The 26,289-nt window shown below is 46.1% G+C and overlaps 15 protein-coding genes across 15 annotated transcripts; 9 read left to right on the forward strand and 6 right to left on the reverse strand.

Moving 5' to 3' along the window:
- Positions 1-1,303: 1,303 nt before the first annotated feature.
- Positions 1,304-1,815, reverse strand: VTP01DRAFT_2979 (uncharacterized protein; the record flags this gene model as incomplete). Its single annotated transcript, XM_069381498.1, has 3 exons — positions 1,304-1,396; positions 1,462-1,549; positions 1,691-1,815. 3 exons carry the CDS (start codon positions 1,813-1,815, stop codon positions 1,304-1,306), a joined length of 306 nt encoding a protein of 101 aa, XP_069236626.1.
- A 94-nt stretch (positions 1,816-1,909) lies between these two features.
- VTP01DRAFT_2980 (uncharacterized protein) lies at positions 1,910-2,170 on the forward strand (the record flags this gene model as incomplete). The annotated part of the gene is made up of 2 exons (XM_069381500.1): positions 1,910-2,015; positions 2,067-2,170. 2 exons carry the CDS (start codon positions 1,910-1,912, stop codon positions 2,168-2,170), a joined length of 210 nt encoding a protein of 69 aa, XP_069236627.1.
- A 135-nt stretch (positions 2,171-2,305) lies between these two features.
- On the forward strand, positions 2,306-2,972 carry VTP01DRAFT_2981 (uncharacterized protein; the record flags this gene model as incomplete). The annotated part of the gene is made up of 4 exons (XM_069381501.1): positions 2,306-2,321; positions 2,367-2,382; positions 2,446-2,506; positions 2,757-2,972. 4 exons carry the CDS (start codon positions 2,306-2,308, stop codon positions 2,970-2,972), a joined length of 309 nt encoding a protein of 102 aa, XP_069236628.1.
- Positions 2,973-3,290: 318 nt separating this feature from the next.
- VTP01DRAFT_2982 (uncharacterized protein) lies at positions 3,291-4,012 on the reverse strand (the record flags this gene model as incomplete). Its single annotated transcript, XM_069381502.1, has 4 exons — positions 3,291-3,508; positions 3,584-3,675; positions 3,742-3,848; positions 3,902-4,012. 4 exons carry the CDS (start codon positions 4,010-4,012, stop codon positions 3,291-3,293), a joined length of 528 nt encoding a protein of 175 aa, XP_069236629.1.
- A 344-nt stretch (positions 4,013-4,356) lies between these two features.
- On the reverse strand, positions 4,357-5,644 carry VTP01DRAFT_2983 (uncharacterized protein; the record flags this gene model as incomplete). The annotated part of the gene is made up of 8 exons (XM_069381503.1): positions 4,357-4,543; positions 4,612-4,725; positions 4,790-4,820; positions 4,884-4,977; positions 5,041-5,059; positions 5,131-5,213; positions 5,273-5,423; positions 5,487-5,644. The coding sequence occupies 8 exons, from the start codon at positions 5,642-5,644 to the stop codon at positions 4,357-4,359; spliced, it is 837 nt and encodes a 278-aa protein (XP_069236630.1).
- A 401-nt stretch (positions 5,645-6,045) lies between these two features.
- VTP01DRAFT_2984 (uncharacterized protein) lies at positions 6,046-9,149 on the forward strand (the record flags this gene model as incomplete). The annotated part of the gene is made up of 10 exons (XM_069381504.1): positions 6,046-6,708; positions 6,782-7,218; positions 7,274-7,367; positions 7,436-7,539; positions 7,595-7,686; positions 7,752-7,796; positions 7,869-8,317; positions 8,383-8,533; positions 8,599-8,769; positions 8,821-9,149. The coding sequence occupies 10 exons, from the start codon at positions 6,046-6,048 to the stop codon at positions 9,147-9,149; spliced, it is 2,535 nt and encodes an 844-aa protein (XP_069236631.1).
- A 220-nt stretch (positions 9,150-9,369) lies between these two features.
- VTP01DRAFT_2985 (uncharacterized protein) lies at positions 9,370-10,287 on the forward strand (the record flags this gene model as incomplete). Its single annotated transcript, XM_069381505.1, has 1 exon — positions 9,370-10,287. The coding sequence occupies one exon, from the start codon at positions 9,370-9,372 to the stop codon at positions 10,285-10,287; it is 918 nt and encodes a 305-aa protein (XP_069236632.1).
- A 306-nt stretch (positions 10,288-10,593) lies between these two features.
- On the forward strand, positions 10,594-13,163 carry VTP01DRAFT_2986 (uncharacterized protein; the record flags this gene model as incomplete). Its single annotated transcript, XM_069381506.1, has 7 exons — positions 10,594-10,953; positions 11,022-11,175; positions 11,237-11,405; positions 11,467-11,921; positions 11,984-12,168; positions 12,225-12,590; positions 12,654-13,163. The coding sequence occupies 7 exons, from the start codon at positions 10,594-10,596 to the stop codon at positions 13,161-13,163; spliced, it is 2,199 nt and encodes a 732-aa protein (XP_069236633.1).
- A 375-nt stretch (positions 13,164-13,538) lies between these two features.
- Positions 13,539-15,750, forward strand: VTP01DRAFT_2987 (uncharacterized protein; the record flags this gene model as incomplete). Its single annotated transcript, XM_069381507.1, has 7 exons — positions 13,539-13,667; positions 13,739-13,831; positions 13,898-14,050; positions 14,111-14,263; positions 14,318-14,444; positions 14,508-14,919; positions 14,982-15,750. The coding sequence occupies 7 exons, from the start codon at positions 13,539-13,541 to the stop codon at positions 15,748-15,750; spliced, it is 1,836 nt and encodes a 611-aa protein (XP_069236634.1).
- A 156-nt stretch (positions 15,751-15,906) lies between these two features.
- On the reverse strand, positions 15,907-18,133 carry VTP01DRAFT_2988 (uncharacterized protein; the record flags this gene model as incomplete). Its single annotated transcript, XM_069381508.1, has 4 exons — positions 15,907-16,649; positions 16,710-16,803; positions 16,871-17,846; positions 17,904-18,133. 4 exons carry the CDS (start codon positions 18,131-18,133, stop codon positions 15,907-15,909), a joined length of 2,043 nt encoding a protein of 680 aa, XP_069236635.1.
- Positions 18,134-18,715: 582 nt separating this feature from the next.
- Positions 18,716-20,096, forward strand: VTP01DRAFT_2989 (uncharacterized protein; the record flags this gene model as incomplete). Its single annotated transcript, XM_069381509.1, has 4 exons — positions 18,716-18,908; positions 18,968-19,283; positions 19,344-19,573; positions 19,645-20,096. The coding sequence occupies 4 exons, from the start codon at positions 18,716-18,718 to the stop codon at positions 20,094-20,096; spliced, it is 1,191 nt and encodes a 396-aa protein (XP_069236636.1).
- A 402-nt stretch (positions 20,097-20,498) lies between these two features.
- Positions 20,499-20,891, forward strand: VTP01DRAFT_2990 (uncharacterized protein; the record flags this gene model as incomplete). The annotated part of the gene is made up of 1 exon (XM_069381511.1): positions 20,499-20,891. One exon carries the CDS (start codon positions 20,499-20,501, stop codon positions 20,889-20,891), a length of 393 nt encoding a protein of 130 aa, XP_069236637.1.
- A 545-nt stretch (positions 20,892-21,436) lies between these two features.
- On the forward strand, positions 21,437-23,517 carry VTP01DRAFT_2991 (uncharacterized protein; the record flags this gene model as incomplete). The annotated part of the gene is made up of 4 exons (XM_069381512.1): positions 21,437-22,765; positions 22,821-23,010; positions 23,074-23,141; positions 23,203-23,517. 4 exons carry the CDS (start codon positions 21,437-21,439, stop codon positions 23,515-23,517), a joined length of 1,902 nt encoding a protein of 633 aa, XP_069236638.1.
- A 181-nt stretch (positions 23,518-23,698) lies between these two features.
- Positions 23,699-23,990, reverse strand: VTP01DRAFT_2992 (uncharacterized protein; the record flags this gene model as incomplete). The annotated part of the gene is made up of 2 exons (XM_069381513.1): positions 23,699-23,831; positions 23,893-23,990. 2 exons carry the CDS (start codon positions 23,988-23,990, stop codon positions 23,699-23,701), a joined length of 231 nt encoding a protein of 76 aa, XP_069236639.1.
- A 910-nt stretch (positions 23,991-24,900) lies between these two features.
- On the reverse strand, positions 24,901-26,220 carry VTP01DRAFT_2993 (uncharacterized protein; the record flags this gene model as incomplete). The annotated part of the gene is made up of 5 exons (XM_069381514.1): positions 24,901-25,023; positions 25,090-25,337; positions 25,414-25,549; positions 25,609-25,797; positions 26,068-26,220. 5 exons carry the CDS (start codon positions 26,218-26,220, stop codon positions 24,901-24,903), a joined length of 849 nt encoding a protein of 282 aa, XP_069236640.1.
- Positions 26,221-26,289: the final 69 nt, after the last annotated feature.

The following is a 26,289-nucleotide window of genomic DNA, read 5'->3' on the forward strand; positions in this document are numbered from 1 at the left end:
CTCGAAGAATAGAACAAGAGGAAAAGAAAAAGGAAAAGAGGTCTAACAAAGAAAGAAAAAGAGAAAGGAAGAAAAAGGAAAACTTGGCAATAGAGAGAGAGACACACACACGCACACCCATACACGTAACGCGCACAAGGTTTTGGAAAATCACAAACGAGCATATACTATTTATGGTGTAATAAGGTTTGTGATCCATGCAAGAAAAGTAAGAACTTTTTGTTGTTCATCAACGGGTGATAATACAGTCAATCCCGCACTCTTAGCAAATCATTCATCGCGGTTTAAATTTTTTTTGTCGCATCTGTTGCAAAATTGAAGTCGCATTTTGCCAAAATCACTCGTCGCATCCCTAGAAAAAGCAAGTCGCATTTACGGGAACTAGTAAGATGGATCCTCTTCCCCTAATCAAAGCCTTCTTCTCTAAATTGAGCCCTGGCACCGAAAATGGACCAAGACCTTGGCAACTAATCAATAAAGCATCAAGCTATTCTTGATTCGCTGCCAGAATCTTAGAATTTATGATCTAAAGACGCCTAAAGTTTATAAGTGTGTAGCAATCGTAACACACCAGACACCATCGCATAAATACCAAAGATGACAAATATACAGCAACGCTGTAATATTGCTGTGCATGTATGCTGTGATCTTGATCTGTCATTAAATTTGTATTACCAGTTTTTGAGTGAATGCTTCATACATAGTGAGGACATAGAGTGATGTGTAACTATTAATTCACTAACTTGGCTCACAAGAGAATGATCGACAAGATGCCGCTTAGTACAGTTAGTGAATGGGAAGCATAGCGATTTACATGTTCATTGATACTGATATATCACAAAGAAAAAAGTTGTCATAATATATAAAACGCTTTTCAAAGAACTGCCAGTTTGACAGGGGGGCCATAGGAAGGCCGAAGCCATGCTTGCTTTGTTTTTGTTGTAGTAGATTTGGAACGGGAGGACACTGCTTGCATCTTATCACAAGTTTCCCGGAATCAGAAATGAGAAGCCAATGGGCATCCCATATGGCTTTCACAGTCCACGCAACCATATGTGGCCATTCAATGTACCACCCCTTCTTCAAACGGTAACGTAAAGTACGTCGATGTTCTAAGAACTGGTGAGCAATCGTGGACCAAATACGTTGCTTGACGGGACAAAGGAATAATATATAGTCTCTACTTTCTACTTGGCCGCAGATGTGGCACAGGTCGGAATCAAAGACAGGAGGCAATAAACGGCGAAGAGCCACGCGATCTGGGAGAACATGATGAACGTAGCGATATAGAATATATTTGGCTTTATGCGGAATCGACATCTTCCAGAAGAATCACCAAGCAGTAGCTGTTGCCCTCGGGTACTTCTTCGGTAGATCCTTCCAGCAGGGGAGAAGGCTGCACCAAAACTCTTTACGTGTCAGAAATTCAAGATCAATGCCACCACGAGTGATTGGCTTTACGACAATATCGCGTTGCGATCGCGAAGGGAGCTGGCATTGTTGGGAATCCATTAAACGGCGAAAAACGGTTTTAACTGCCATTTGCCCTCTATAATAGTTATATTGAAAGCTTGAACTTAAGATCGGTGGTGCAGTCCTTCATGTCTTGTTCGGAGGCGAATCTTGGATCCATTGAACCTGTCGAGGATATACACTGAGTGCACAGGGAGAGTCGACAAGTTCGTCTTACATGATTTTGAGCTCCTTGCCCAGCTTGACCGAATCAGTGTATAACCCGTCGTATTTGCCACCTGGTGGCTTCAGCTCCACTGCCAACAAGTCATACTTTCTTCCATATAGATTCGCGGATGGCATGTCCTAAACATGTCAAAAACATGCAGGAGAAGAGCGGTTGGTTGATCAGATTGTCAAAGTGTTTCAATCCGCAGCAAGTTCCCATTTCCGGCAGATGACGACAGCCATTGTTTCCTTTGCTGCACTTTGCTTGTACAATGCGTACCGGGACTTGAGCGACCAAAAAGACGACACCGGGACTCCCTTGACTGAAGGACTTTGTAAAGCAAGGCCTTGTCCCTGTCCCGACCCTTGCTTGCTGTGCTTGATAGCTGTCCTTGGCCGCGACCACGGCCTCTACAGAGCGGTGCCATCCTCTCTCTCATATCGAGACGAGATTTTATGTGTCGTTGCCCTGTATCTTGGCCACCAGTAGCGGGGTGTTCGTCGTCTTCGTCTCACTCGTTGCCGTGGTCATAAAAGAAAAGGTCATGAATGTTTGGACAGGCTATTCTCCTCTGGATTATGCTAATCATATTATGCTGGTAGGGGATCAATATCGACAGCAAACATGTTCACCAAGTCCCGTAACTATATATTCAAACTGATATACACTTTCTAACACTATGCAGAATCAGAAGATGAAGCGTAAGTCATAAAATTTTTTACATTTGGTAGAATCCCAATCAGATTACATTTCCCTTCCAATAGCTACAAGTCCATGGGCGTGCTGTACGAGTGTCACGATCCATCACTGACATCGAAACTATGGGTACATCGGTCTCCGTACGACGCACTTCTGTTGCGAACTTCTTCCGGTCGATAAATTTTTGTTGCTAATAACCAAAAGCTAATGATCTTTTGAAAACACATAAATGGCCCTCAACGTGCTCCAATTTTTTTGAACAAGAACTTGGCAAGGAAAAACTTGTTTTATTTCTCTTTTCGATCGTTTTGAACATGAATCAGGACCGTGTGGATGATTTCTCACGTTTGCTGAGTCTGACTGACAAGAATGACAGCTTTTATTAAACGGCTGCAACGGCAGTACTGGATTTTTCCTTTACGTTCACGCCCAATATCAGACCGCTCTTGTCAAGGACGTCCAAGATACTTTCTATGAACTGCATGTAGTGCTCAGTCCTAGTACCTACGCGCGCGTTGAGGGTCGTCGCCTTCTTGCCACCATGCTTGCGCTTCTTGCTACTGACGACGGCTTCTGGTTTGCGCAGGCATAGACTGATCTAGACTGATCACACCGACGTTTTAAGATCGCACCCAGGATCACAAGAAATTTTTTGGGATGCGACAAGTGATTTTGGCAAAATGCAACTTAAATTTTGCAAAAGATGCGACAAGAAAAATTTAAACCGCGATACATGATTTGCTCAGAGTGCGGCTTGAGTTCTGGGATTGACTGTACAAACAATTATTTACGGTTATTTACAAGTGTTGCAATTCTAACGTTTCACTGCATGCAGCCGCCCGCTGCTGCTCCTCACACTCGTGACATGTATACGCCGATAATAATCTCTATAGCCAAAAGTAGAAGTGATTTACAGATATTCATCGTCCCTCCCTAGTCGCACGGATCCTATCGTCACTCTGTCTGACACTGGTCGCTTCTCTACCGGGCCAAACCGTGAAAACGGCCAGAGGATATATGTCACCTTGGCAGTAATAAGTCCCATCGGTACCGTTCCGAACGAATTACTGTCTCTTGAATGGAATGCTTCGTCTCCTTCAACCCAGCAATGCCCCTTGGGCACGTACACTTATGCTTGCCATTTTAATAATCGCTTTGCCCTTGCATTTGTTAAAAGTCATTCCAGACACCACTGTACTGTACCTGGATTATCTCGATTCCTCAATGGAATCACCGTGTCTCCTTCCAAGGCAATAATACGTTTCGTAATTGTACACTTTGGATTCGTCGGTGATCTGGTGTTGTTTTGTTATTTAAGGGTTTTCAGGTGATCGAAAAATAGGATCATCGTCGCAACATACGTCAATGTTACCACTTCTCCTCGCTCGAACTTGTGGTCCGTTACTGCCCATTTATTCAAAAGCACCCTGTCGCGCCACAGCATGTTGGTATCAGGGTTGAACGTCGGCTACTATATTTGTGAGCAGTCAGGAACTCGCTTCAACGTGAAACGCTGCGAACCTGCATGGACCGTCCGTCGATTGTACCGTAGCTGAACCCGTGATCGGCGACAAACATGATGACCGGGAACCAGGCCAATGCCCTGATCGCCGAAGTTCGAAGAGTCGACATGGCAGGGAAGGAAACAAGGCAGCAGAAAAGGCCTGCAGGAGGGGAGGAATTTGAAATATCTTTTTCTGTCTGTTGTTACCTCTCGATAGCAACAGCAGAACAAAGCTCTATCGTTATTTTTTCCTTTGCCAGCATCGTCCGAGACTTAGACGTGCGTTGGCAAAGGTTGGACAGAGCGAGAGCAGACCTCAGTGCATGCGCAGATCGCTTTGGCGATCTGCAATCTACTACCACTCAAAGACTTGAGTTTTCTCCCTGGTGGTGAGGATACATGCGCACACGATTAACTAACGTTATATGATGATGGTAGTAGCAAAACTGAGTCTTTTCTCCCTCGAGTATCTTTAATCAGCTTCATATTCGTAACGGACACCCATGCCTTCCTTTGGTGTCAATCCCATTCTTCTCATTCTATCTGCTTGCACGCGTTCACGGTTTACTTTGGTAAGCTCCTCAAGCTGATCTTTCGACAAGGATACCGGTGTCTGTTTGGCAGAAGCCGCAGCACGGGCAGTTTGTCTGTGTTGCATTCTATGGAAGAATTTTCGATTCTTAGTACATCCAATGCATTGTCTCTTCTGCTATAAAAGATATATTACCGCAATTGCTCTTCGTCTCTAGCAAAATTGTATGATCCATAGTCTGACGAGGGTGGCGCCTCACCCATTCTAATCGCATGCTGACGAGCTTCCCATTTTGCCATATTGTAATACCTTGAAAAACAACGTAGTTAGCAATCAGAAGAGCTGGTAGCTGAACGAGATAAAAGTTGCTCACTTTTCATGCGGCATAGTAGCAGTGTTGTAATCTAACAGGCGAGTGCATTAGTCAACGTATTAATCTATTGCGACAAATATGTGATCTTTCTTACCATCCATGAAGTCTATGAAAAGTTCGCGACTTCGAGTCTTGTTCACTTGAACCGGATTGATATTTTTGACTTCTAGCAACCAAGCATGGAATTCCTAATTATTGTCACGTTATTAACTTGTTTCGTTGTAGAAACTCTTTAAAAATTGTCTCCTTACTGGCTCTTTTGTAAATATACTATTGTCAACAATTATGTTAGAGATTAGAAGATATCAATATGTTTTGCCTCTCTCAAATAAGATACTTGCTCTGATTCATTAATGATGCCATATTTGCCCCATTCGTCGCCGACTTTGAGCTCTTTGCTTTTCTTCTTCTTCTTTTTGGATTTCTGATTATATTTTATCACGTTAGAGAGAATAGCGACGATGTGCATATAGACCCTGCTACCTTGGACTTGTGTTTTCTATCCTTCATCTCCTTCTTGCTCTTTTTGTGCCTTTTCCGTCGTCGCTCATGCTCTGATTCACTTGAATATGAGTCGCTGCTGCTTGACACTGAGGGCGATCTTCTTCTTTTCTCGCGACGGTGGCGGGAAGGGCTAGATACGGCACGTTAGGCAAACTAGTATTGTTAATATCGCTTTTCGCAAGTTGCCACTTGCCTCCGTGAGCGTGAACGAGAACGAGAGCGGTGATCGCTGCGACGAGAGTAACGGTCATCGGGAGAATACGACCGGCGGGAGCTTCTGTGTCTTTCTACAGACCGATCCCGGCCATGTCGAGAAGATCCACGGTCGTGTCTATCGTCGGATCTGCCCATTGCCAAAACCAACAGGTCAAATAGGAAATGCGTGCTGCCTGCACTTGAAATTGGATTTTGCCTAGCCCAAATATCTATTGCACGCCCACAAAACAAATATCAATAAGCTGGTGTTTTGCACTCGGTTATTTCAAAAGGTAAAGATAATAATAATCCGCCCTAAGCGGCTCGTGATGGTAATTGACAGCTCACTTGTGCCTTTCAACCTTGACCACCATCATGAGTCCAACGCCAAGCGCGGGGGAAACATGCAAGGATACGTAAGGGGGCAAATCCAAATACGCATGCACCACCTATTATGTGTACGCTGTTGCCACTTTGTACATCGCAAAGTGTATGTAAGCCCCTTAAAGGTAGATCACTATAAAAGGCTTTGATTGTTCCTTGCTGTTCAGCCGTCCATGTCCCCCTCCTCCTCCCCTTTTCCGCATACTCTCGCCGTCCTTCCTCTCGCAGAGAGGGTATTGCTACCTCACATTGAAACCACCTTCGCGGTCACCAAGACTGAATTCAAGCCGCTGAGCCGGAATTATAGCAGCAGCGGCGGATACATTGTTTGCGTACCCACAATCCAACAAGAACTAGACGACAATAACAAATCCGGAACTACCGACCTGAGCAAGCTCTTTTCATATGGATGCGTCGCAAAGATCCTTCATGTCGATCAGTCGCTCCCTGAGACAACTGTGTTGCGAGTACGAGGCATTTGCCGCTCGTATGTCAAGGATATTATCGTCTGCGACGACTCAGTGGAAGCAGTGTTGCAGCATTATCCTGAACCAACAGCAGAAGCCAACAAGAATAACAGCAATAGCAACAAATCGCACGAGCAGTTCCGCCAACTGTGCAGCGAGTACATTGCAAGGATGCGGGATATCGGCATCCCGGACTCTGTGCTGTCGAGCCTGCAGCGATCGGTACACGAGTATCCAATGACCCATCTGGTCAACCTGACATTTTGCTTGTTTGAAGGGAACAAAGCAGACAAGTTGCGAGCGCTGGAGACGTTAGATCTTGACAAACGGGTGCAGCACGGGATTGACATGATCAGCTGCCAGTTGCAGGTACATTGCCTTTTTTTACCGAAATGAGGAGAATGTTCTATGCATGAATTGTTTATACATTTCGCTCGCACAGATTCTGCATAAACAGCAGCAGCATATTGAAGAGGCCCTCGATAAAAAACGCCGCGAGTTCTATTTACGGCAGCAGTTTCACACTATTGCCAAAGAGAGTATCCAGCAGACAAGTACGAACAATGCTACCTCTGCTGCTGCTGCTGCCGCTGCCGCTGCCGACTTTGCGTTCCTGCGCCCTATGGAGCAAGACGACGAAGAGTTGGTCAGTTTGGTCGATCGCCTCAACAGAGCCAATTTGCCCGAGTACGCACAAACGGTTGTGCAACGTGACCTGAAACGACTGCGCAGCATGAGTTCATCTACTCCAGAGTCTGGTGTCCTTAGGAGCTACCTCGAGCTTGTGGCGGATCTGCCTTGGGGAACGCCTTCCCAGCGCAGCTCCAAAAAGGTCAATATCAAGGAAGCCTCAAAGTTACTGGATACGCATCACTATGGGTCAGTGTAGTATAAAGACAAGAAGAACACCTTGAGCTAACGTTACTTTACATAGTCTGGAGCATGTCAAAAAGAGAATTCTCGAGTACTTGTCCGTCATCAAAATCAAAGATGACCTTTCACCACCCATTCTTTGCCTCGTTGGACCTGTACGTTGCAACGTTCGAGTATTATTTTTTTGGACCATTATGAACTAATTCGCCGCGTATATGGTTAGCCGGGTGTAGGAAAGACCACGCTTGCAAAATCGATCGCAGAAGCGCTGCAAAGAAAGTTTCATCGGATCTCTTTGGGCAGTATCAGGGATGAGGCAGATATTCGGTAGGAAATGGAATGTTTGGATACATAGCAGTTTACTCAACTGGGATATATTCAGTGGTCATCGCAGAACATACGTGGCAGCAATGCCAGGACTTTTGATCAACGGTATGCGACGATGTGGTGCCAGAGATCCTGTCATTCTACTAGGTATGTAGTTCTTGTCATGGGACACTAGAGCCCTATGTATCTCTAACGACTACGGGTTGTATCAGACGAAATCGATAAGGTTTTGGAACGGACACAGCAAGGTGATCCAGGTAAATGAAAGAAATTTCTTTCTTGTTTCCAATTTCGAGAAAGGAACTCACCGCAGAGAATATACAATGTAGCTGCCGCGATGCTTGAAGTACTGGACCCGGCTCAGAATACCAACTTCGTAGACCACTATCTGAGTATACCCTTTGATCTGTCCCAAGTTCTATTTATCGCTACAGCCAATTCCCTGGATACGATATCTGGTCCGCTTTTGGATCGGATGGAGGTCATACAGCTGGAAGGTTACACGTTGGATGAAAAGCAGGCGATTGCACGATCATATCTACTTCCAAAGCAGCTGGAGGCACATGGTTTAACTCAATGCAATATCCAAGTAACGCAGGACGCATTGCTGTATATGATCGAGCATTACACAATGGAAAGCGGAATCCGGAACCTGGAGCGGAGCATTGCCAGCATCTGCCGAGCAAAATGCAAAGAGTATGCCGATTTGCTGGAAACGAAGAGCACAGATCAATTCTGCAACACGGTTACCCAGCAAGACGTTGCTGCTATACTTGGCGTACGTCATATGACATGGATGCAAGGGATCACCGTGATGACAAAGCTAACCTAACGATTTTACAGATGCCATTGTATGAAACAGATAACCTAAATGCAGATGAAGCCGCTGTGCCTGGAATTGTGAATGGAATGGCGTATTCTTCTAGCGGAATCGGCGGTGTGCTGCCGATTGAAGCTAGCCAGATGCCAGGGCAGGGGAATATACGGCTGACAGGTATACTCCAGACAGTACATCTTGCATTTTTCGACGTAAATGTGACAAACCTTTATCTTTCACAGGATCGCTCGGCGATGTCATAAAGGAGTCTGCCTACATTGCAGTCTCATGGATCAAATCCAATGCTTTTGCCTTGCGACTCGCACATTCCCGGAAGCAAGTATTGCTGCAAGACACAGATCTTCACATCCACATGCCTAGCGGTGCAGTGCCTAAAGATGGACCGTCGGCTGGTAAGTTGTATATCCTCTTCAATTGTCTATTATTGCTAACCAACACCGCAGGTATCGCCATAGCAATCTGTATCATGTCCTTGTTATCAGGCGAGGCGGTATCTAGAACTGTAGCGATGTCTGGAGAAATTACCTTGCGCGGACAAGTGCGACCTGTAGGTGGTATCAAGGAGAAAGTCATGTCAGCATACAGAGCTGGTATCAAGCGTATTTTACTGCCTGCTGCAAATCAAAGAGATATTGTGCAAACGGTCCCAGAGCACATCCGAGAATCTGTATCATTCGTATACTGCAAGACCATTTGGGATGCCGTCGAAGCTGTATTCTCTTGTAATGATCAGGCTGCCCAACACTCTGCGCAGTGTGTCAGCCGCTTATAGAAAAAAGTTTTCTATCATATCTACGTTAGCGTTGTCGTTAAATCTTTAATCCCCCTTGTTTCAAAATTATGCATTCTGAGTGGTTCCTCACTGTTTTTCATCAATCAATAATTCATCCGAAACAATTTTCTTCTCAGGCACAGCTTTTTCTTTATATTTTACATTGCACCTTGCTCGTATCTTACCGTCGCGGTTGTGCTCACTTTTCGTCCTTGTATACATGCTTCACCATCTACCGTCAGAGCTGGTCGCTGACATAGCGTCCCATCTTCCTGCAGTGAGTCTATGCGAGGTCGCACAGACATGCAGCCACTGCTACTTTGCTGTCCTGCCTGCCATGTATCGCCAAGTCACCTTCAAGACCGTTCAAGATATCCAGAGATTTACGGATTGTTTGCATGGAAACAACGAGTCACCGTGGTCTCATCATGCGAGACAATTCGTGCGGAACGTATCGATCGGAAAGGCTAACGACCGGTTGTACTCGCAGTATCTCATACAAGAATTTCTGCTTTCCGGCTGGGAGCGACTTGAACTCGAAGCCGAGAAAAGGAATGCTTCCATGGCCGAGCTTTTCACTCTTTTTCCCAACCTTTCCAGCGTGGTTCTCGACTATGAGCATGTATGTGGTGTCCCGCCTCCAAAGCAACAGCATCCAAACTTTCGACGAGGCAAAGTGACTCTATTTCACTACCGCCCTGGATGTTCCGAAAGTCTCTTTCAACTGCTTGCACCATTCAATAACTGCCGAAAACTTGCACTGCGATCTCGGCCATACATATCGCTTTGTGCCACACTGCAAGACTCGCTGCTGACTGATAAAGACATTGCAACGCTTGCTGACATTGGATTCAGAGAAATCAGGCATTTATCGCTATCGTACGTCGATGATACCACGTCGCTTGATGAATTTGAGAAGCTGTTGCGGTCGATGCCCAAACTCCAAGTTCTGGAGCTCGAATGGATTTTGCCTCCCTCTGTCAGTTACTACGACGACTTGTGCCATCGGGTACGCCAAGTCTCCTCCATAGCTCCTGGAACTTTGACGAGACTTGATCGTACGTACCGCCTTTCCTTTCATCACTGCGATTCCAGCATAGATTCCCTGACTAGGAACTTTGGGCACCTGGCGTGCTAAGTATTCAAAATTGCTAGAATTGGTCTCAACTGACACTCCTTCCTCCCTTCGTCTTGTCCTGTTTGTTTTCTTTTCTAGTTTTAATCGTCTGCAAATATATATTGATATCACTACTCAGGAAATGGTCGGTCTATCGGTCGGTCGGATGGATGTTCAGGGCAGCGGCAGCATCCATTTGTGGCGTCGGAGCGAAATGTGCGCCTTGGGGAAATGTCAAAATTTTGGGAAAAAAAAGTAATGCATAGCAGCCGGATAAACGAGCGAGAGTGTTCTGGAGTTTCCGTATACATTACAAATTAAGTCTACATGGAAGTCCATCGCTGCCGATTTGTCGAGTACCAGCCAGCGTCTATCAACTCGCTGAGCTTCACGCCGCCGACGGTCAAAGAATCACGATTAGCAGTTGGACGAGCAAACGGTGACATTGAGATCTGGGATCCCACCGGTCGCTACAATCTCGAAAAGACGCTTCCGGGAGGACAGGATCTATCGGTAGAGAGCGTTGTGTGGGCACACCAGTCGGTTCTGACCGGTCTCAGCGACGATGAGGATCCAGAGACGGTTGAACGGGCAAGAAAGCGATTGTTGGAGCAACCACCTCGATTGTTTTCTTCTGGCTTCAACCCGTACGTTCTCGAATGGGACACGACATCGCTCACAGTCAAGGTAAATTGCACGAATGGGGAGGAGGTTGTAAAACGAGAATAGAATACTTATTACAACAACACACACAGCGATCGGTTGACTGCAACGGTGGTGCGATCTGGTGCTTGGCGGTCAACAAGAACGGAACACGACTTGCGGCTGGTTGCGAGGATGGTCGGATACGTCTGTTTGATATTTCTGATGGACAACTGGAGTATATGAAAGCATTTGAACCCCAACGAGGTATGTTGTGCGGATCAGAAATCATAACCGGATGGAGAGAATTAAACCTATGTTTTATAAGGTCGTATCCTGTCAATTGCTTGGTCGCACGATAATACGTACATTGTAACCGGAGCAGACGACAGCTCACTTCGAAAATGGGATGTGGCCACAGGACGAACGATCTTTCGCGTGATGGTTGACGCACCAAAGAACGATAAGACGCTTGTGTGGGCAGTAACAGCGCTGAAGTAAGTTATATTTAATCGTAAAGCAAGGCCCCCTTTTTCTTATATGATGTGGAAAAAATAGAGATGACATCTTGGTTTCCGGCGACTCGATGGGAAATATTATGTTTTGGGACGGAAAGCGAGGAACCGCAAAGCAATCGTTCAAATCACACGATGCAGATATTTTGGCGCTTGCGTATTCAGCAAAGGATAACGTGCTATACTCGGCCGGTGTCGACTGCAAAGTCGTGACATATCGCAAAGCTCAGGCGAAGATGCACGGCAAAAAGAACGAATGGGTTATTGCTGCACGCTCCAAACGACATAGCCACGATATTCGCGCTCTCGCCATAGAAGATCGGTCATCGACATTGGTTTCTGGAGGAGTCGATACACAACTTTCAATATCTCCATTGGAAGGCCGGTGGTATGCAGCCTCGCCTTTTGCACGCAAGAATATTGTATCAGTTTCAAAGTCGCGACAACTGATAATGTCTACCTTCTTTAATTCCATATCTATATGGCGTCTAGGCCAAGGTAAAGTAAATGGATTGTGAAAAGAAGGAGGAACGAACACTGAAACATGTATTATTTGACAGCTGCCCCGATTGACATGTCTCTGGAAAAGCCGAGCATCCCTGATCTCATGGAGGGCCACCGCTCCGTCCTGGAATTGCAATTGAAGCCCGACTGTAACATCACTTCGTCAGCGTTGTCAGAAGATGGCAACTGGATCGTTGTTGCAGACGTAGAAAATATCCGACTTTTCCAACTGCAGCAAGTGGTAAGTCTTGATGAACGGAGGATTCAAAGGAAATCACAAATTAAAAGCATTTGTAGGAGGGGTCTGACCAGCTTAGAGTCAAAAAAGTGCGTGCATTTGAAAAGTCCTTGGGCCAATATCTAGCAGCGCATAACGCAGCACTCGGTGCTCACCACGTACTGTTCACGCCTGGATCGGATAAGATGATCATCATCACAGTAGAGTCGCGAATCTTAATCGTAGATATGCTACACTGGGAAGAAGATGGCGTATTCGAAGTTGTCAAGGAGTTTGGACATCACCGCGGCTTGGACAGCGACGGAAGTGAGACTGGCAACAAGGTAGCCACTATCATCAACGTAGCTGTCAGCGCAGATGGACAGTGGCTTGCAACAGGAGACGATGAAAACCGCATCAATGTATTTAACTTGGACAGCCTAAAGGTAAGCCGCCATATGGAGAAGGTGAAGGAGATTCCATACTTAATGATATTTTTTCCATTTAAGATTCACTTTGAACTACCACATTCATTCACCCCACATACTGCACTTTCATTCAATGAATTCCGGCCGAGCGAACTTTTCGTCGGCCAGGCAACGAATGAGTTTTATATTTACAATGTGGAAAGCAGACGGCTTTCCAACTGGTACCAGAAATACCACAGCGTCATCCCAAAATGCAAGCTGACACACTTGGACGATCCTATCCGGGGAGTGGCATACAATCCTGGAAAGCCCGATCTGATGATCGTATACGGAAGCTCATACTTGTGCCTCGTCGACCTCTCCACCCACCGGCCTGCTCCTCAGCAAAAGCTCAAACGAAAGAAACTTGGATCAGAACCGGAACAAACGGCAGGAGAAGATCCAAAGATTACGCGCATATTACAAGAATATAACCAGGTCTTGCACTGTGAATTTTTGAAAGAGAACTCGATGGTCATTGTAGAAAGACCAAAGTTCAGCATCCTCGAAAAGCTCCCTCCTTCATTTTACAAGCCGCGATTCAGTCAATAAAATTGCATTGCATCTTTTTCTATTTAACAGCAAGGGTTATTTGGCAATTCATCAACAACTAGAAAATAGCATATTATCTATTTATAGATGCTCACCGTATAGCTCTACTTGCAGTACATGGCTTCACTTTTAATTGAATCCGATCAAATAAACGGTGTCTTAAAGTCTGCGACGAAGGTGGAAGGGAGACCGCCACGTCTGAGGTTACACAGGACTTTGCAGGTCTGTCATCATTTCGGTCGGGTTTCCAGCAGCTCCCCCATCCCTTCTCTCAACTTTTTTTGGTGTCTCTCTCTTTCTCTCTCTGTCGGCTTCTTGTTCTTGCACCTCCGCGTTTCCTCTTTATACCTTTAACGATCCCAAGCAGTGTTGACGATGAGACTCGCCCTGTATGGAGGGTTGTCTACCCTGTTGGCCGTGGGCGTAATTTTCAACGCCATGCATCAGCGATCTAACTTTTATGCGGCCTGCGTCTACCTCTCTAAATCAAGCGCATGCGTCATGGTACGTTGCAGTGGCGTGTATACTTGCGCGCATAAATGTACATACATACTCATGCTGTTTACACAATATAGATTTTGCTCAATATGGGATTTTTGATGGCAGTGTGCCTCGGGAAAGCTCTGCAGGCGATCTTCTTTGGCAATTTGCGTGCCATTGAAGTCGAGGTGAGTTTTGGGCACCAGCAACGCAAAGAATTTCTGTTTTTTTCTAAAGCAAAAGATATCAATTAGCATTTGTACGAACGATCATGGTATGCTGTCACGGAAACGTGCTTGGCAATGACGATCTTTCGAGAAGAGTTCAACATACAATTTGTAATTATATTCACGACATTACTTTTCATCAAGATATTCCACTGGCTTTGCCAAGATAGAGTTGAGTTTGTAAGTGATGGGTAACCCTTGTTTCTTCTCAAAAATGCTAACACAAAGGTGATCTAATAGATGGAACAAGCGCCCAACAATCGCGTCAGTTTTCACGTTCGAATGATCAATCTTATGGCACTCTTGCTAATTGTCGATGTCGTTCTTGCAAATCATGCAATTGGGGTAACAATGACAAAAGGACCCAACATGATGGTTATGTTTGGATTCGAGGTAATGAAGGTTATCTGAGGAGATCACCACTGCTTATACTTATCCGCATTCCAGTATACCATCCTTACCTGTACCATATTGTCTACTATCGGGAAATACATATTGAATGTTATCGATCTACGGAGTGATGATCCTTGGGAGGGCAAATCTATGTATGTCTTTTACTTGGATCTGCTGACAGGTGAGGGAAGGATTGGCATTTCTGATGCAATTGACATCATGATTCTAATATCAATTTTTCAAGACTTTTTCAAGCTTGTTACCTACATCGTATTTTTCATTTTCATTTGCTACTACTATCAGCTGCCTTTGCACATTATACGCGATGTTTACGTGACATTCCGATCATTCATTCAAAAATGTCGCGACCTGTACAGATATCGACGAGCAACTCGTAACATGAATGAGCTCTATCCAAATGCAACAGCTGAGGATTTTGCAAGGATGAACGATAATACATGTATTATTTGCCGAGAAGATATGCAACCAACAGTCATTGGTACCGACCAAAATGCCAACCAAGGTTCCCCGAGAGAGGCTCAGCAGCAACAGCAACAGCAGCAGCAGGATCAGCCTAAAAAGCTGCCGTGCGGTCACATTTTCCATTTCCACTGTCTGCGAAGTTGGTTGGAACGACAGCAAAGTTGCCCTACTTGGTAATTTTTTGTGAGCCAAGCAGGTTGCATGGGACATGGATATTAACTTTGTTTTTACATAGCCGGCGATCTGTGTTATCCGATGGATCTAACAACAATAGCAACAACAATAACAATCGTCAGCCACGACAAGATCAGCCACAAGCTCCAGATGCTAATCGACCGGCATCACCTCAAGCAGCCGCGCAACCTCAGCAGCCACCTGCACAAGCGACCGGCGACCAGTTTGCAGCTGCTGCCCCGCCACCTTATACACAATTTAGCTCACCTTCGCAACAACACCAAGAGCAGCAGCAGCAACCTAGCACTGGACAACCGGGTTCCTTTAGTTTCCTGACGCCTGAACATTCTGGCGTTGGTCCGTACAATAGATACCAGAATGTCGGCATGATACCTCTCATACCTTTGCCTGGTACGACGCAGCAACAGCCACAGCCGACAAGCGAAACCAACAACCCTTCCAACTCGGAACTTCCTGAAAGCTTGAGTGACGAGCAGCTCCAGATACTGTCGACTGTGACGCGAGAGGCTATGACCCAGCGATTGCGTTTACTGGAGACTGTACAGAACCAGATATATCAGAGCATGCAACTCTTGACGCAAGCGCTGAGCGTAATGCCGTCTGAAAACAACAGAGTGCCTCGTGGATCATCACCATCAGAAAACGAGCACAACAAAGAAACTGTGCCGGTAGCATCATCCACCACCATCTCCTCCTCCCCATCCTCACCAGCACCACCGTCATCAGATATTCGCAAAGGAAAGATGAAGGAAGCAAGTAGTAGCAGTAATATTGATTATGACAATGATGATCGTACAGAAGATGCTTAAAAAAAGAGAAGCTCAATTATCAACATTGTTGTAATTATTATCACACCTTTCTTGTGGCAGTCAAGATGAAGAGGGATCAAGGGAACGAAGCGAGAAAGAGATGACAAGAAAGGGGCATGAAAGGATAGAAAAATTGGTGAAGAAAAGAAAAAATGACTAACGTGTTGCGGGCTCAGGCAATGCAATGTTAGGAATGGTCGCGTCATTGTTGTTATTCATCGTTGTTATTGTTGTTGTTGTTGCTGTTGCTGTGGATGAGGATGAAAGGGGAACAACACCTTCAGTGAACGCACCCTGTCGTCGAATTTTCTCCATGAATCCGACAACTCGACCAAGATCGAGGTCTGGCGGGTCGCTTTCAATAGCTTGCATGAGTGACTCGACGAGCTCGTCGATCTTGTCCACAGGCATGCCGCAGCATGCAGCGATCAGTTTTCTGCTCTGCGACTCCTTTTCTGACAACTGTGCTTTCAAGTTGTTCACTGCTCCTCTTAAATCACTTGCGTTGGCCGTGTATGCCAGGACGCTCGCTTGCAGCCGCTGCACTTGCTCTCGTATCCGCGTGGATGACGAATTGTCAGGGACGACGACAAAATTCGCATCAATGTCTTCAGGAACATCCAATTGGTCGATGGATTCAATAGACTCGGGCGCTTTGATGTTGTGAGCGACCATCGCTTCCAGTTCCGTCCGGATGGCCAATTCCATATTTCGTACCCTCTGCTGTGTTTCTATCATTTTCTGCGATTGCTTTTGCCGTGCTTCCAGTTCTTTCCGTGTCTTTTCCAGAGATTCATTCGTCTTTTGTAATTCCTCGTCGAGTCGCCGTAATTCTTCTTCGCGTACATTCAGCTGTGCGCCGTATTCTTCGTCCAGCGCATTAACAATCTTTTGAACAGCTAAAGGAAAAACAGGTATTTAATAGACGGCATTGGTCTCTAAGGGTATCCGATACTTACTATTTACGATTTCGCGTCCCCGCTGGCTGGCGGTCGCAGTTTCTCTGGTAGGAATATCTTCCTCGTTTATGGAAAGATTGCTGGCTGTTGAATCCTTTAAGATAAATAAATGTAAGCGTCATGTACTCATGCCACAAGAGCTTCGCTGTATTTATATTCACCCTTTCCGGTATGCCTTCAAAGTAGTCACTGCAAGTGAGTCCAGCATAGTTTTCGGTTCCCTTGTCGGCTCCAGCTTGTATGAGCAAATCCATGATTTCTGCAGATCCAACCTGGGCAGCAACGTTCAAAGCCGTGTCTCCTCGATCGTTTTGCAGGTTTATGATGTTGGCAATGATGTCTGCGCCAACGGTCTGCAAAATATGGCGCATGTAGTACGTTGCAGCTCTTGCACGGCCATAAATGCCTGCCGCCAAAGCTGCGTGGTGGAGCACCGTCTGCCGTCGATTATCCAGTGACGTTATGCTCGGAAGCAATGCATTCAGGATAGTGTGGAAGGTGCCAGTTTCGTAAGCATTCGGGACAGTGACAGTACGCATCAACGGTGTTTCGCCGGCAAAATTCATTTGCTTCAAGTTGGCGCCTCGCGATAAAAGATGCTGCATGACACGGATACGCGCCAGCGCGCTAGCCCAGTGCAACGCTGTGTTTCCGAGCTCGTCGAGAGGTAAATTGATACCAAAGTCGCTTGTAGACTCTAGAACAGGTGGTATATCATCGGATAGGAAAATAGATGCCAGCAAACTCCTGTGCTCATCGCCGACTGACATGTCATCTGACGACGAACTTTCTGGTACCGGTGATGTCCGGGCCCGTTTGTGTTCGTGTTCGTCAGCCAGCGATGGTGGAGAGTGTCTTTGCGGTGGGTTTGGCGAAGCAGATGTGCGGGAGGAACTTTGCGGTGAGGATGGTACAGCAGCAGCAGCGGATGTATTGGGTAACAAACTCTTTGGTCGTCGAGGCGCCGGCGGCGGGTTCAATGCTGCTAACCGTTTGTGTGCTGCCATTGCTTGCTCTTTTGTCGGCAATCTATCGTCGTCCTCTTCGTCCTGAGGCGGTTCAAAGTCCATGATCGGTCTGAGCAATTCCAATACGCCGTATCTCTCTGCGAGCAGTCTGCTCTGTTCTGGTGGAATCCTAAAACGCGCTCAAGCTTAATTAAAGTGATGATTCGCTTGCAAACTGTTTACATACCAGGTTCCTTGAAACTTGCCGTATCCACCCTGTACTTTCTCGTGCTCGCCCACGAGAATCTCGCGATCAAGGACTCTGGAACGTTTGCCTTTGTCCAAGCCAGCGAGCTTGAGGATTTGCGTTGCGTTCATGTATGAGTCTGCACGTCTCCGCATTACCGCGACATCTTGTATGATTGTCTCGTACACGGGAACGCCAGAGTACACAGCGGTGTATATGCCAGTGTTCATGATTGTTACAGGCGTGGAATTCGTCTTGCAATTGGGCAAGCCGATAAAGCTCGATAAGTTAAGAGGAACAGCGCGTTGTAGTTAACAGTTGAACGAGAATGTAATTTCAAGAACTGGGGTAAAAGTACAGGGGTGTCTCGTGGGGGTGCGCTCTCTCTCTCTCTCTCTGTCTTGATACGCGTCGTGACGGAGGGAAAGAAAAAGGGAGCGCCGCATTGTTCCGCTGCGTGAAATTGATCCACCAAGCTCTCTGCAACACTTCAGAAACATTAATAAGCGATAATATTTGGATTCAACCTTGCAATTATCCCAATGAAAGCATCAAGCGAAAGTTTATCTTTAACGGCAATTATTTATTTTAATCTACATTTTGCATAATATAATGATGGAATCGAACAAAGAGAGATAATGGGCTGATATTTTCATTAACATCTGCCATTGTAGCTAAAGTCACTTGGTTAAGCTTAACATGTAAACAGGACTGGCTTGGTAACGGAGACAATGAATCTGTGATGGACAACGATGGAATTTTGTTACTCAAGGGTGGCAGCATGTTACTCAGCTGCGCTTTTTTCATGCTGGATGAATACACAGATATCAAAACTGGTACCTCGCCTCTTACTTTGCAATCGATCCTTGTCAAAGTGTACAGGACACTTCGGTCCTCGCCTTTGTCGCGTGCTTCCTCGAAGATACACGACTGAGACTGTGCAGTCGGTTTTGCCAACACCCGTCTTACACCCTCCCTCAAAGAAACCAGATCTTCGACTGCGATGTACGTCTGATTTGATTGAGCTCTTGTTTCCGTAACAGCATAGTTAAAAACTGTTGTAGGTACAGAGTTTGACGAAACAGGCGCCGTAAAGACAGTCGCCGGCGAGTTTCGAAAGTCTGACATTTGCCAGCGTCATTCACTGCTGCCTCGCGATCTTCGCGGCATAGATTCTATATCTTCATACCAGAAACCTACGATCCTTGTGCGACCCGAAGCCATACTTGTCAACATGGTGCATCTGAAAGCACTCATCAAATCTGACTCAGTGGTCCTTTTTGACACTTTTGGCTCATCAAGTAGCTACAATCAAAGCATTTTCATCTACGACTTGCAAGAACGTCTAAGAACACACAAAGAATTACCTTTTGAATTCAGGTAAATGAGAGGAAAGAATCCAAGTATCCGGTGGAGTCAACTGAGAGATGTATTTTTTAGAGCACTGGAAGCAATCCTTGTATCCGTCACTACTTCGCTGCAATCAGAGCTCGAAGTATTAGAGGCACCTGTCAACCGGTTGCTAGGTGATTTGGAGGACATTGCAGATATTGAAGAGTCTGTGAAACAAAGCCATCTTCGAGACCTCCTGCAGTACTCGAAAAAGCTTTCCCGCTTTGAACGGAACGCATTGTCAATACACGACGTCATCAGTGATTTGCTAGATCACGGTATGAATTTAGAATATCATCTGTAAATCTTTCCGCAGATGTGTTGCTAAAAGACTATACGTTCATTCCAGATGAGGATTTGGCGGCGATGTACCTAACAGACAAGAAGAAAGGGCAACCACGGGCATTTTCAGACCACGAAGAAGTGGAGCTGCTTCTGGAAGCATACCTGAAACAAACGGAAGAAATCGCGAGCAAAGCATCGTCGTTGATATCGAACATGCGAACGACGGAGGAAATTGTACAGATAATATTGGATGTATCCCGCAACTCCCTAATGTGGTTCGAAATCCGGCTGAGTATCATTACGCTGTCAGCAAGCATAGTGAGCGTGTACGGTGCTTTGTTTGGCATGAATCTGAAAAACTACTTTGAAGACGATCCAATTGCGTTTGGTCTGCTGTCGGGCGCGGCGTTGCTCACAGGAGCAGGTGCATATATCCTGTCACTCCGCAAGCTCAAGGCCCTGGCACGCATCAAACGATTAGCGGCAGGACCTTTACAGCGAATATACAAGATATAATTTTTCTTTTTATTTCTGCTTTTCACCCACCTCTTTCCGATCCATCATCCCAAAATACCAAAATTATAGAATTTCCCATTGACTTGTACAGGTAAAATAAATAAGGGTTGCTGAGTACCCACCCGCCCATCCATTGGAACTCCCGTCACACCACAATGGGAAAGTCAGTAATCCAATTGGATCCGTTTGTGCCGCTTGGAGCGCATAAAAAGATGACGGTGTGTCTCACAAAGCTGGGGTGACCTTTCCTCTTTTGTACAGAACTGTGCAACTTGCCGAATCACACGATTGTTGTTCGAGGTAGGGCAACGTGAGAATTCCATTCCAACAAAAAATTCATTCAAATAGCCAGGAGCCCCTCATCGCCCATCGCTGCTTCTTATCCCCTTCTGTCTCTCTCAAATGACACTCATGCTTGGCCATTTTCGGATCCTATCAAAGCAACAGACTAAATCCTCACCGTCCGCGTCAAAAAGGAAGAAAAGCTTGACAGTCACCATCAGCAAAGAACCACCCGTGATCCACAAGTTTGAACGAGACAACCTGGAGTACACTTTTGAGTGCGTCTTTGATCCGTTTGTTCGCCACGACGATGAATCCGAGCATCCAGATCTGCTCTTCCACGATGGCAAGAAACGCCTGTGCAAACCATGGGAGATGCCTCCGTACGCTGACGAGCCTTCATCTGTCTCAAAAGTCCTGAAACGTCTATCCAACTTGAACCTCAAATCGATGCATAAAAGTACAAGTACTAGCAACGACTGTCAGGTCCCACCAGCCGTGTCTCCCGTATAGCTGCTGTAATATCTCTCTCTATTATCTTTTTGATCTTTCACTTCTCTCTTTTGTACGTATATCTCCTGTAATCCCTCTACTACTCCATCTGCTTCATCACCACCACCCCTGTATCTATAGTATCCAGTCTATCAACCCGCATCTGCATAGCTTCGTTGACTTGCATAACTCTCTATGCACATTCAGTATGCATTGAAAAAGGTTTATCTGTTTCCTTTTTACATGCATTCCGGTATAAAGTGACAACGATTTGCTGGAATCAAATTATGAGATTAAAACCAGGCATCCGACTCGTAAACCATCGACGTATTTTGTATACGCTTTCCTGGATATTATGGCATCGATGTTGTCAGTGTAAACGATACAAAGCGGGTATAGGTGTTGGACGAAAGCCACTGCATGGTAATTACATTTTGTTAGCAGATTGAAAAGATGATCTCTAAAGTTTCACGCGGCGACGACAAAAAAGGCAAATCAAAGAAAACTGCTGCTGCTGATTTATCGCAGTCGCCAGCTTGTCAAAAGTAGGAGTGCCTTAGTAGGGAATGAAGTTCGGCAAGTACCTGGCAGAACGCAAGACACACTTGCCAGCAGAGTACGCAGAGCACTGCATTGACTACGATGCTCTCAAGCTGCTGCTAAAGAGGACAGTGTACGAGCACTCGATCCGTCTCGACCCTGAACCGGAATCCAGCAACCTGCCACTGTCAAAGGTCATTGCGAACCGCCTTGGCAAACTGCAGCAATGCGAACAGACATTCTTGGAGCATTTCGAGCAGGAGGTAGCCAAAGCTTCAGCGTTCTTCGAATCTGAGACGGCACGTTTGCAAGCTGAAAAGAATACGGAACCCGTTGCTCTTTTGCAGAGCATCCTTACATTGGAGCGTTTTGTGTTTCTAAACTACACTGGCGTTACAAAGATTCTCAAAAAGAACGACAGACACTCTGGCCTAGTGATTACAGATGCATGCATGCAGCGAGTATCTCGTCTTCCAATGGTCCAGGGCAAAGAGTTGGCGATATTGAAGCAATCCGTCATGAGCCAGCTTAACGAACGACCTGGTAACGCCGCCGCTCCTCCTATCAACAACCAGACGCTCTTATCTGCTGCTGCCTCTGCGACCTCCACTACTCCACCCGCAACCATTGCGCCCGACCAGCGTATCCTTGTATCCATGGCAGGCCCGCACGGCACGGATATTATCGGAGCGGTTCTGGAATGCCTTGCACGCCATCCCTGCGATATCAACGACTGCATGCTTTCTCGTCTCTACCACAATGTCACCTTTGTTGTGCTTATCACCTTACGATCCGACAACGTTGCTATTTTCCACGACCTGGCAGATGCAGCGCGGAAGTGGGAGGCCAGCCTGACATTTGATGTCCCCGATACCCAGGCAACAGAGCCCACTGTGAAGCACAAGGAAGAGGTGGAAAAGAAACGTATTCAGGACGACTTGCCGCAACCCAAGCTGCCTCCTTCGCTCGAGGAAGCTCCGTACTCTGGACGTGTAAAGTACTCGGCCACCATCCTCAACCAGGAAGGACTGCACCCTGCTTTCTTGTCCGACTGGACACAGCTCTGCTTAAAGTACCGTATCTCTGTAGAGAAGCTGCTCCGTCTCAACAAGGATGACCGCATGCTATCGTGCGCCGAGTTCCGTCTCAGCGTCCCCAGCACTGTAAGGATGAATGACTTACGAACAGACTTGTTTGAACTGTCTGCAAGCCACGGTACCGACATTGCGCTTCAGCGAGACGATGTGTTCCGAAAGAACAAGCGCCTTGTTGTTTTCGATATGGACTCTACGTTGATCCGACAGGAGGTCATTGATGAAATCGCTAGATACGCCGGCGTTGTTGAGCAAGTGGCTGTAAGTATAGTGTGTTACTTTTACATTGATCCCTTGTATTAATTATTCTTTGTAGTCTATCACGGAAGCAGCCATGAACGGTGAAATTGACTTTAAGGAATCTCTGCGACGTCGCGTTGCACTGCTGGAAGGCACGAGCGTTGAAGTGCTCGAACAAGTGAAGCGATGCCTTACCTTTACCGAAGGCGCTCACTTCCTTTGTCGCGCGCTCAAGAAACTTGGTTTCAAGTTGGCCGTTATCAGTGGTAAGTGCATGCATGTATTCACTGTGTTCGTTTCATATTCACGTAATAATGCGCGCCTGTCAGGTGGATTTATGCCTCTTGCCCTATATGTCAAGGCCGAGTTAGGATTAGACTATGCTTTTGCAAATCAGGTAAGGACCTGTAGGCGTTTAAACTATAGTCCCCCATTTCTGACTTTATTATTCCTTTTAGCTCAAGGTATCCTGGGATGGCAAGACTTTGATTGGCGAGACATCTGGCCCGATCGTCGATGGTATCCGCAAAGCGGAACTGTTAGATGTCATTGCGCAGGCTGAAGGCGTGACACCTAACCAAGTTATCGCAGTCGGTGATGGTGCAAACGACTTGTGGATGTTGAACAAGGCAGGTCTTGGCATCGCGTTTAACGCTAAACCACGCGTGCAAGAGCAAGCTCCTTCCCGCATCAACCAAAAGAGTTTGAAGTACGTTCTGTCACTGCTAGGCTACTCTGAACATGACATGGAGCAGCTTGGAAACGATTACTAGATCAACAAAAACACAAAGAAAAAAAGAAACAGTGTATAGAAAAAGATAGAGAAGAAAAAAGAAAGAAATAACAGATATCACCTGCCGAGCAGGATTTTGCCCTGTTAATAGTATAACAATAGTATACAATTGACTAAACGTTTAACATACATATGGATTGTTCAAGGATATTACTCCGTCGTTATGATGTGACTGTTGCTCCGTATCCCACGCCAGGGTTCAGTTGACGTTGCTGTTGGCGTTGCTCCCTGTCTTTGATGAGAACGTAGAATCCGTGCAAGTGGCCTGGAAGGTAGCCTAGAATTGTCAACGCACTGCAGTACATGCACGCGTCAGTATACTTTAATATTTAAACTCGATGATTTTGCAACTTACAGGTTGATCCAAAAGTCGGCACCGCAGCCGCGCATCAAGAAAACACCGAGAGGTGGAAGTAGGATGATGATAATAATGAGACAACAGTCGCCGACCATTTTGGGGTGTGTGGAAAGGAAAGAGGGATAAGCAGCTATGAAAAAAGAAAGCGGAACAAGAAGTTTGTGTCGTTTATATAATAGGCATCCGTTCAAACGTTGGTGGTTACATCATCAGCCCAGCGTCACTGCATGATGCAAAAGCGAAGTATGTATCACACACACAGGCATCGGCTCATCGGGATGTCAAGAAGAGGATAGATCAACATCGAAAGTCAACTAGCAGCACCGTGCAGTATATGATTTGTCATGTTTGCTTGTAAATCCACACATTGCATAAAGGCGACTTCGTTCAAGAGAACCAGAAGAAGAACGCGTCTCTTAACAACCGTCGCTGCTGCTAAAGCCACCGCAGCAAATCGAAGTTCGCTTGTGTACATCCTGACCGAATTTGGGATACAGGTAACGTCGTTTGGTTTGCCTTAGATATCGGCGTTTGCAAGTACACCTTTGTCTAAAATTGGTAAACACTTTGTCGATGCCACACTCACTATTGCGTGTGATCGCTGTTGAGGCTCAAGTGGCGCAAGAAGGACAAAACGAACCAAAAACTTCCAAAAACGAAGAGGATATGTCAGTGCGAATTCTTCGGGGTTGTGCGCCGCGGCTTCCCTCCATTCTCTAGTTGCCTCTAAAGTACAAATACATGAATAACCTTTGCTGCAATAATAGCTTGTGTAACAACATTATTTCCGCGTTTTTTAGCAGATCAACATAGAACAACCATAAAAGCGAACGAAACATCCAGATTGAGGGAAAAATATGAAAGATCTCCTTAAAGAAGTTTGACTGGTTTGTTGAAATTCGTTAGTGAGTCGCATGAACGTTGCTAGCGCCGATGTTTATATAATGGCAATACTGTCAACACCCATCCGTATCGTGTCATGAATACTGTACGGGCACCGGAGCGTCACCAAGGTTGGACTCGGACTTGATACACGTCAACGGAGACTCTGGATATCCTAAACAGAATTGGGCCACGCCGGCCTCGCTTTATTACGGCAGACAATTCCGTTGTTTTGGTAACAATGGCCTTTAAAGATATCAGATGCTCTCTGAGTTTAGCTTTTGCTATCAATCAACGGTATTGCATATCTACCTTGAGATGTAAGGTATTTTCAAATGCGGTTATCGTCGAGTACAAATCCTCATCTATGCCAATAAGCCGAAAATGTCCCACTTTGACGCCACCAAACGGCAGGTCTAACCAAGCCAGTCTTGCAGCGCGAGAAGAAAGGTACAACATTGGCTGGCTCAGTTTGTGGGTTTGTGACCTGAAACCACGGACATGAATATTAATACCATATGCAAACCTGAGTTCTATTGCTTTGTCTTCCCAATCACGCACTACAGTCATCAATTCTTTACTATAAAAGCTGCGCATATCTCCAAATCCCGCTATTAACGCTGGAGTCTCTATTACCCCTCACTTTCTTCGTAGCAACGGTACCCGGCACTGGAAGACTTCGTTGACCCGAGCGTGCCAGGCCACGAGTCTCTTTGGCACCATTCAAGGCGAAATTATGGACGGAGCCGAGTACGAGCTCGCGTTCGACATGCTACCTCTTTGAAGTAACAAGTTCCTCGCCGTACGCCAGCCAGAAAGTTTCAAGGAGACGTGACCAACGGCTCTGTCAACTCTCGCGACCAGGAAGACCCTGATCTCCTCGATGATGCCGTTGATGATATTTTTCCCATTTGGTCCTTCTTTCGACTTTCCGTGGACCCCAAGACGGAGCGTTTCGAGAACCTCACCAGATTCCACGTTTTCGAAGTTTCTGACGCTGCGAAACACGCTGCAGATTAACTATACCATATCCGTGCGTTCTTGGATGCTTATAACGAGAATCTCAAGGATTCTCTCACGCCTGGCAAACATCTTTGCGTGGATGAATCGATGAACCAGTGGTTAAACCACGGTATGCCGAACTTGAAGATTCCACGCAAACCACATTCAATCGGTCAGGAACTTAAGACCATCGCAGACACAGAAACATGGTGTTATGACTGGCGATGACATGTGCAAGAAGGTTGAAGACACTCAGCCAAAGAACATCGCATGCGTGCTTCGTCTTACCGAGCCGTGCTTCCACTCTGGATGAACGATCGTTGCTGATTCTTGGTTTGGTTCACCAGCAATGGTACGGGCATTGAAGGAGCGCGGACTCTTTTCAATCAAGCAGGTCAAGAAGAAACGATACTGGCCGCGAGGCATGCCCGGACAAGACATGTTGGAGTCTGTGGGTCCTGAAATAGCTCAACGGCCGTTAAGAGATTGCGTGAGGACGGTCTCTATGTC

The sequence above is a fragment of the Rhizomucor pusillus genome, assembly GCF_041956525.1.
Source record: "Rhizomucor pusillus strain CBS 183.67 unplaced genomic scaffold VTP01scaffold_15, whole genome shotgun sequence".
Taxonomy (NCBI): domain Eukaryota; kingdom Fungi; phylum Mucoromycota; class Mucoromycetes; order Mucorales; family Lichtheimiaceae; genus Rhizomucor; species Rhizomucor pusillus.